General features: G+C 44.5%; 1 protein-coding gene across 15 annotated transcripts; it reads right to left on the bottom strand.

The window, feature by feature from the left end:
* Positions 1-3,222: 3,222 nt before the first annotated feature.
* LOC100273019 (uncharacterized) lies at positions 3,223-8,583 on the bottom strand. Of its 15 annotated transcripts, none has more exons than XM_035965721.1 (4): positions 8,511-8,566; positions 5,514-7,320; positions 5,321-5,375; positions 3,223-4,579 (listed from the first exon to the last, which is right to left on the bottom strand). In XM_035965721.1, the coding sequence occupies exons 2-4, from the start codon at positions 5,759-5,761 to the stop codon at positions 3,527-3,529; spliced, it is 1,356 nt and encodes a 451-aa protein (XP_035821614.1). In that variant the 5' UTR covers positions 5,762-7,320; positions 8,511-8,566; the 3' UTR covers positions 3,223-3,526. The 15 variants fall into 15 exon arrangements, with proteins under 15 accessions (XP_035821614.1, XP_008672388.1, XP_008672387.1 ...); XM_008674166.2 differs by having other exon boundaries at positions 5,514-7,332; XM_008674165.3 differs by lacking the exon at positions 8,511-8,566 and having other exon boundaries at positions 5,514-8,503.
* Between the last annotated feature and the right edge of the window lie 479 nt (positions 8,584-9,062).

A 9,062-nucleotide genomic window follows, 5' to 3' on the forward strand; every position in this document is an offset into this window, starting at 1 on the left:
TGGACACTAAATCACCAAAATACTTAGAAATGGCCCAAGGGCACATTTCCCTTTCAAACGTGCAACCCAACCCCCCGTCACTTGGCACCGACAACCCGGTCCCACATGGCATCCACTCCTCCCACTAGCCGCACCACATTTATGCCGTCGGGTCGCTATCGCTTGGGCTCGCTGGGGCAGACCCGCCCACGGCGTGCGTTGCCTCACTACACCACTGTCGGGGGACCCCACATTTAGGTCTAGGTGTTGTCTCCCAGTCAGCTTGATGGCACCAAAGAAATAATATTAGTTTGATTTATTTATCATCAGTTATTTTGTACAGCATTTCCGCTATTTAACAAAGTTTGAGACATTTATCCCTATACATTGAGTCATTGTATGTGTTGGTCTTCTTTGGCGCACATATGAGACGCACCCGGGTTTGTCCCTTAAATCTGGGTGTGACATATTCACTCCCTCTAGGCGACTTTCACAAGGCTAGGATAATGGGTCAAATATGAAAGGAGGCAATAAATGAGTATAGAAGAAATTTTTGGATGCAAATCCAAGATCTTCCTATTTTGCTTGTGGTTGCTATGGCCTTAATCTTGCACTTTGTGACATGGACAAGAATTCTGGTTCTAAAGATTTCTTTGGGATCATCCAACGTATCTACACAATCTTTGGTAATTCTACTAATAAATGGAAGATTCTGAAAGACAACATAACAAGATGGACACTCAAATCAGTATCAGCTACATGTTGGGAGAGTCGTGTTGAAAGTGTTAAAGCTATCAGATTTCAATATGCGAAAATTTGGGAGGCTCTTCTCTAGGTATTTTGTAATTTTTATATTGTATCGATAATGATGTGGTTCCTTTGTCCATATCCAAATTTTAACATATATTGTTTTTCCTTTTTATCTTAGGTATATTATGTTGATAATGATGTAAAAAATCACAGTGAAGCTAAAGGTTTGGCAAATAATGAACTTGGAGAGTATGAATTTATAGTGCCAATTGTCATTTGGTATGAAGTATCATATGCTATTAATTTAGTAAGAAAACACTTGCAAGCAAAGCATATGCTTATAGATGTTGCTACCGTGTAAGTGCAAGGTATGGTTTTGTTTCTTCAAAGGGTACAGAGGAATTGGTTTCCTAGAGGCATTGGAGGTAGCTAAACAAATTGCACTTGAGATGGATATTGGTACAACATTTCGCAAGAAACCACAAATTAAAAGTAGGAAACATTTTGATGAGAACCCAGATGACACAAATGCTTCCACCACTCGGTTTGCAGAGGAATCATTTAGAATCAACTATTTTTATTCATTATTGATCAAGCTATTTCCTTGCTTACAACGAGATTTGAACAATATCAAGATTACTAGAAAAATGTTGGTTTCTTATTTACATCTAAAACATTACAATCATTGGATAATGATATCTTGAAATGTTCTTGTGAAAAATCGTGAGGTTGTCCTTACAAGTGATGGGAAATCTGATATTGATGCCAATGAACCATATGTGGAATTGAAGCTTCTTCAGGATTTCATTCCAAAAGATGCAATGGTCCTATTGAAATTCTGAAGTTTTTGAAATGACATGATTGTTTTCCTAATGCAACTATTGCATACATTGTTCACTAGACCATTCCTGTGATGGTTGCTTCAGCGGAATGAAGCTTTTCTAAATTGAAGCTACTAAAGTCTTACTTGCATTCTACAACAACACAAGAAAGACTTAATGATTTAGCCATGATAGCACTTGAGAGTAACATACTAGAGAAGATTAAGTATGAGTCTGTCGGTGAAGATTTTATTTCAATGTATGGTAAAAGAATGATGTTGTTCAATTGAATATTTTGCCAGCAAGATTGAATAAGTACGGTTCTAGATATATTTTGTTACTATGTAATACATTATACTATGGCCTTGTTTGGTTTGTAGGTATTCTCATTTTCTGATTAATTTTATCTACTAAAGTTAAAAACGCTTTGCTTTCTCTATCTCGGATAATGTGTTGTGTGAAAGAATTTCAATTGTCAACAATATGTTGAATATTCTTGGATAGTGTGTACCCAAACACAGCCTATATTTTTTATTTTATTGCAGTATTCCGCTAGCTTGGGGGCTAATCTACGATTATAAAGAGGGTCTCCATTTATGCTGGGTCGGCCCTGCTTTTGGGTTGTGTTTGGGCAGGACCCAGCCCAACCTGAAATTAATCCATATCGTGTCCATTCGAAAAAGTTCGGCCTAAAGCACTGGGCTGCATGGCTAACTTTTAGCTCTAACCTATGGCGCTCCATTATGCTTTGTCAGGAAGTCCATCACCTTCTTGTCCACGCCGACACATACAAAGTAAGCCAGTACTGATCTGCCCAGGTTTGTTTTTATTTTTTGAACTGAAATTAATTAATGGATCAAATAAATCGTGAAGAAACATTTGAATCATGATCCATTACCATCATGACCTTCGACAAACCATCATATATGGGAGCGGAGTTCGATGATAAATTATACGGTGTTGACTAGACTGGTGATTGAAGTCATGTGCAGCTTTTCCAACAGTTATGTAAAGTAATTTCCTAAATTTATAAAATCTCTACAAAACATAGTTTCATCGCTATATTTACCATCCTCGTCGGGACTCTCTGAAACCAATGTTGGCGCTAAGTCCATTAGGAAAAGCCTATTCTAGCCACTATTTTGCATTGTCCCGCTGTACCCGGGACCACAAATCCATCTCCACCCCCCAGGCACCTTGATGCGGCCAGACAACCTCTTGTGTTAAGACGTCGCTAGAGCACATCCTGTGCTACCTCCACGTCGTAGCCGCGAGACCACCTCCGTGGATAGCGTGTGCCTGTCGGCGTGACCGACTGGTCTTCCATTGACATCTCTAGCCTTCCAAAATGTCACAAAAGGTTTTTGATATGAATTTATGTCGCTAGCTCAACTAAAAATAGAAAAAAAACCCCGCTTATATTTGTCGCTAGCTCATCTAAAAATAGAAAACATACCCACTTATATTTTTGTTAACATGGACAAGATAAAAAATCAGCAATCAATAAATAGAGAACTATTAGAGACAGATATTTTTTACTTCCTAAAGTGTTTTAGCAACTCCCTAAATCTATAATTTAGGAAGCCAAATTTTACATAACTACTAGAGATGCTCTAAGCCAAAAGTAATCTGCCCAAATCTGCATGTCATCAACTGCAGCTTCTCCATACACTGATCGATGGTTTATGATGATTTTATTAAGGCAAATATAATCAGTGATAATGCATGGCTTTAAAACGAACCTTACATAGTAATGCGTATGATTTTGGCATGCCAAGGTGCCAAAGACTATGGTTTGTAAAAATGTTATACAAATGAATAGTCACAAATCAATTTCCCCTTCATCACCAAAGAAGAATGCTCACCATGGCTGGTATGATCTCCGGGATCCCATGATCTCCAACCAGCAATACCGATAAAACGAATTGATCTTGACATTCTGCAGTTCACAACTACTATATGAGCGCAGTGGCTCATCATGTTGTGCTCGAAAAGGTGAATCCAGTCTCTTGCAATGCATCCTCAACGACCTTGTCTAGGCTATGCGCCATCTCCGGCGTCATATGGTTGCTCCAGTCCCCAGCAACTCCCTTCCTGAAGAAGCTTTCGTTCTTGGTCCCAAGCCTAGTGCTTCCATTTCTGTTGACCTCCATGTCCCTCAGCTTGCCCAGGCTACACAGCTCCACGATGGTGCTCACCACCCCGCGCTCCTCCTCCTCCTCGGAGAATCCACAGCCCATGAAATTGGCCAGCTTTCTGACGTGCGCCTCGGGCTCAATCAGCACCTCCTCGTAACGAAGGAACAACACCCTGTCAGGCCTCCTCACGCTCTCCTTCCAGTACTGGAGGACGTGGTTCCACTGTGGGCCGCCGGGACAGCGGCCATCACAGAACAGCTCCAAGGCCTCCTGGATCGTGAACGACCGGGCGTCAACCCCACAAGCGGGCGCTGCCTTCCTCGTGAACAGCCAGTAGGAGACCAGCGTGTCCTTGGGTTCCCGGCAGACGTACACGATGCGGCACCCCGAGTGCTCTCCGTCCCCGGTGATGCTGCCGGGCAGCAGGGAGTAGGGGAGGTGCGTGGCCAGCACACGCGGGGACGGGAGCGCCTCGAGCTCATCCTTCTGCTGGTTGAAACCAAGTTCGAGGAACCTGACACAGTCATGAGGGTTGCAATGGCGCAGCGGATGGTCGTCGTCGAACGGCGGATGCGTGGAACGCTTCAGCGTCGCGAAGGCGAGGGCCTTGAGCCAGGTGGTGCCAGACTTGGGGAAGCTTGCGAGGAACACGTCGGTGGGTCTCGGCTCGAAGCAGGAATGAACGCCGGGGACGCCTTCCTTCAATGTTACCTCAGGCAGCCAAAAATTGGCGTACCGTCGGAGAGGGAACGGTGGCCACCTGGTCTCGAGGGGCAGCGAAGGGATGATCCTGGCTATGTTGGCGTTAGGAGTCGTCAATGGTGATGTTTCTTCTTGTGCATTGTTCTCTGACTGCCTGGAAGCCATCATCGTCCAGTTGCTTGCTGCAGCCTGCATGTGGACGAGGATGCACAAAAAGGAGTACATGAGGAAAAAATCAGTTGGAATTATGGTACAGGTAACAACAGAGAAGCCAAGTTTCACTAGCTACATGATGATGGTACTCAAGTTATTACCATCTGATCAGGAATCATTCAATGAACATTACCAATGAAATCGATCGCATATTCGCATTGCAAGTCACTAACAGTGGAGCAAAAAAAAGGCCAACTACAAAGTGCTCAGGCTTTAAAGTTGTTGAGAAATTTTGCACAACACTAGTATTTCTCAAGATCCAGTTATTGCTCCAAAGTAGGCAAGCAGACTCAAGCCAAGGTCAAGCATCAGGTTATTCTGAGCTAGATTTCTTAACCTGTGCGAGCAGTTTGGCATAAGGCATAAAAATCTTACATTAAGCGAGCTACTAATCTGAAGCATTTTCATGTAAGATGAATAGTGCCCGGCTGCAATCTTTTGTTACCCCATGCGACCATGTCACTGCTTAATTTGGTTCTATAGTTTTTCCCATATTTGAAACTACTGTTATACATATCTTCCACTCAGCAGGAAAATCCACAGCAGTGCCATAAAGTTGTGACTATTTACTTATTTCTAATTACCCTACTACATTTATGGAAAAAAACTTAAATCATAAATACAATGAAATAATATAATTCATATGCAGGAAAAATACATAGCAACTAGAAGAAAGTAGGCCGGACCGATCCTTGCCGGAGATGTTATTTGGCGCACCTGAAAGAGTCCCCAACCCCAACTAACAGCGACAGTTTTCAGTCCCCAACCCTGACTAGCAGTCAGAAAAGAGGAGGGGTTATTTGGCGCACCTGAAAGAACAACTAACAGCGACAGTTTTCAGACAGAAATAGTCCTCAACATGCGGAGCGGAGCGGAAGATTGACGGGAAAGGGGAAGTGATTTGGCGCACCGGAAGAAGATGCCGGAGATGTGGCAGCAGGCCGTGTTGGTGCCGGCAAACTGGTCGCGTTTCTCTCCCCGATTGCAGCAGCTCCTACAGTAGCACAGTTGGAGATGGAGAAGATGGATTCCGCGGGCGCGGCGTCGTGTACTCGCGATCGGCGAGACAGGCAGGTCAGGTAATAAGACCGCGTGGATCTGGTGAGGTTGTCGGGTAGATGGCCTCTGCTGTGGCCTAGAGGTTGTCTGGTGATACATGACTACGCCCCCACGCTACCATGACCGTATGATCGTCTCGTCCACCCCACGTTACCATGACCGTATGATCGTCTCGTCCACCCCACGTTCGTATGATCGTCTCTCCCACTCTCCTACCTCTTAGATCTCCATGCTGCCCGCCCTCATCCGCCACGCACCCCCATAATGCCTGTCACGAAGAGCCCCTCCCCCTCACCCCTGCAGACACAGCGGGTCGTCTACGCCTGCCCCGGCCCTAGTGACGCCGACGCCATCCCCATCGTCGAGCGACACTATCCATTGTGGCATCCGTCGTCACGCCGAGGGAGGCGCGTGCCCCTACTGCCCAGGTGGCATCCCTTCCCCTTCTCGTCGACTTCCATTCTCCACCGTGTTCCCTCCTCTAACTCCTCGCTTCCTCCCGTTTGTGGCCCGAGCCAGAGTGACTTGTCGTCGCTGTTGCGCGTCTCGAAGAAGAGAAGTAGGTGGTCGCTGCACCGACCCCATCACGCCACCTGCGCACGGTATGGTGAACGAGTCGTTTCGCGTCCCATAAAGCCACCCACGTCGAAGGATGTCATGATGGTCACATCTTTTACCGCGCCGTCACAGTAACTACCTCATATCTCGCGTCCCATAAAGCCACCCACGTCGAACGATGTCATGACGGTCACATCTTTTACCGCGCCGCCACAGTAACTACCTCATATCGACCAGGTAAAAAAACAAAACTCACCTCCAACTTCTCACGTAGAGCGAGGGGTGGACCGAGCAGGCTTCCGGTGAGCCGCAAGCTAGGTGACCGGCATATAGGTCATTTGCTCGTGCCCATGTTAAAGGTCGTACCTCACATTCTCCTGCGGTAACCGGGCAGACGGGGTGGCCACGGGCCCCTCTTTGGTCGGCGAGACCAACCAAAGGGCCAATAAAGGATCGAATAAGGAAGGACTCAATGAGATGCCCCAAGGGGGTCGAGCCCTCGAGTGGGACCAACCTTACCAAGGCACGAGAGACCTAAGTCACGACTCGACCAAGGCCAACGCTCGGGGCAGGAGATGCATTCACGAATCGCCCGAGGCCAATCTCGGGCAGGAGACGCAGTCACGACTCGCCTGAGGCCAACCCCGGGGGGAACACGCAATCACCACTCGCCCGAGGCCATCCTCGGGCGGGAGACGCGGTCACGGCTCGCCCGAGGCCAACCTCGGACAAGCAGCGCAATTCCGACTCGCCCGATAGCATCTCGGGCGATGCTCCGGAAGGTGGCCAACTCCACTTACCAACTCTTCAAGGCGGCTAACCAACTCAACTGAAAATAGTAGCGAGAAGTTATGGCACAGGTTATTCTGAGCTAGATTTCTTAATCTGTCCGAGCAGTTTGGCATAAGGCATAAAAGTCTTACATGCGAGCTACTAATCTGAATCCATTTTCAAGTAAGATGAATAGAGCCCGGCTGCAATTTTTGTTGCTTACTTGTCAGTTGCCACAACCAAAACCCTAATTGTTAACCTCCTGTAAATATTGCTTTAGCCTCCTGTAAATATTACTTGATGAAGCAGCAGAGCACCTGTCCATTCGGCTAAAACAAATCCTAATTGGCATAACTCAACGTCAAATGAAGAAAGAATAAAGTGAATTGGCAGTACCAAAAAAAAGAATAAAGTAAAAAAATCCTAAATTTGTTCTTTTGCCACTGCTTAATTTGATTCTATTCTATTTCCCATACCTATAGCTATTGTTATACATATCTTCCACCCAACTGAAAAAAAACCAGCCGTACCCTTTAGTTGTGACTATTGTTACTTATTTCTCTACTAGTCTCTACGTTTGGTAGACAATGCATCAGTTTCCTCCGGGCAGCAAAGTTCACGTGAGATGGATACTCAGTGCTGTTTAAATAAACTAGAACTAATAGTTAGAACATATTTGGTTCCTATATTCACCTGACTAAACTTTGGTGGCTAAAGTTTAGTCACTAAAGTACTCTGTTTGGTTTCAGTGACTAAACCTGACTAAAAACATTAATTGACGTGAATAATGACTGCATTACTCTTATTAATTAGTGATGCCTGCTGCACTAAGAAAGAGGAGAGGGCAAATGAGGTAAAAATCCTACTTTAGTCCCTTTTAGTCACTCTCTTGGTGACTAAAGAATTTAAGTTTAGTTACCCCACAATAGTCACCATATTTGCTTCTTTATGGACTAAAAATGATTAAAGTTTAGTCACCGCAAACCAAACCAAACCAAACGGGCCTTAGTTGGCAAAAAATTACTAGTGTAATTAGCTAGCTAACAAATAGCTAGCTAAGGATTAGCTAATTTGCTAAAAGTAGCTAATAGCTAAACTATTAGTTAAATTATTTGAATGTTTTCAACTAATTTTAATAGTTAACTATTAGCTCTAGTTCATTCAAACACCTACATATAGCATCATTCTAAAAGAATGTGATACAAGGATCCATCTTTGTCAACAAGCTATCTGGTGAAGTTTTTCAGATACAACATAACATGTGGACACTAACAGATCCAACTAAGAAAACATTTATGAAAAAAACTTGAACCACAAATACGTTAAAGATGATCCAATTCATATACAGGAAAGATGCCTAGCCACCGGCAAGTGCATCCATCCATGCACATGAAAACCAGTCATGGAATAAACACCAACCCCAACTAGCAGCGACAGTTTTCAGAATATAATAAGGCACAGTCCACACAGTATGCGGAGCGGATAAATCTGATGGGAAAGGGGGAGGGATTTGGCGCACCGGAAAGACGATGCCGGCAGGGCCGTGTTGGTGCTGTGCTGGCAAACTGGCCGCGTTTCCCTTGGCGAATGCAGCAGCTCCTACAGTAGCACAATATAGGAAGAAGGCTTCAGCGGGCGCGGAGTCGTATTCGCGGTTGGCGAGGGAGACAAGACAGGCACGTACGGACGTGAATCTGCTGAGGGCATCGGACGCCATGTCGCCGTTCGGCTAGATGGCCTCCCAAGACAGGCACAATTTTTCTTCTCTTGTTTCTTCATTACCAACAAATAGACTATAAAAGTTATTATATAAATTCATATTCTTGTTTTTAGCATTAAGATTATTAAGATTTATAAAATATAAATCTCAAATTCGCTCTATATATCTTTTTTAAATAATTAATATAAAATTCGAATACATATACGATTCGTATGTTTTCACCCTTTTCGTTGTATTATTTATATCACTTATCACTATCATTTAAAGCACGAGTTTCGTGTGTCCACGCATACATTCGTTTTCTCCCACGTATCGCCTAACAACTATATAAGATGTCTCTTATATCTCTAC

Source organism: Zea mays, chromosome 3, assembly GCF_902167145.1.
Source record: "Zea mays cultivar B73 chromosome 3, Zm-B73-REFERENCE-NAM-5.0, whole genome shotgun sequence".
Taxonomy (NCBI): domain Eukaryota; kingdom Viridiplantae; phylum Streptophyta; class Magnoliopsida; order Poales; family Poaceae; genus Zea; species Zea mays.

What these genes read in the sequence shown, in the direction of transcription:
- LOC100273019 (XM_035965721.1), bottom strand. Translation starts at nt 5,761, where the DNA reads ATGTATCACCAGACAACCTCTAGGCCACAGCAGAGGCCATCTACCCGA. An exon ending in ATCTCCGGCATCTTCTTCCG is followed by an intron (nt 5,376 to 5,513) that starts GTGCGCCAAATC and finishes TCTGACTGCTAG; the next exon opens with TCAGGGTTGGGGACTGAAAA. An exon ending in GGGGTTGGGGACTCTTTCAG is followed by an intron (nt 4,580 to 5,320) that starts GTGCGCCAAATA and finishes GTCCACATGCAG; the next exon opens with GCTGCAGCAAGCAACTGGAC.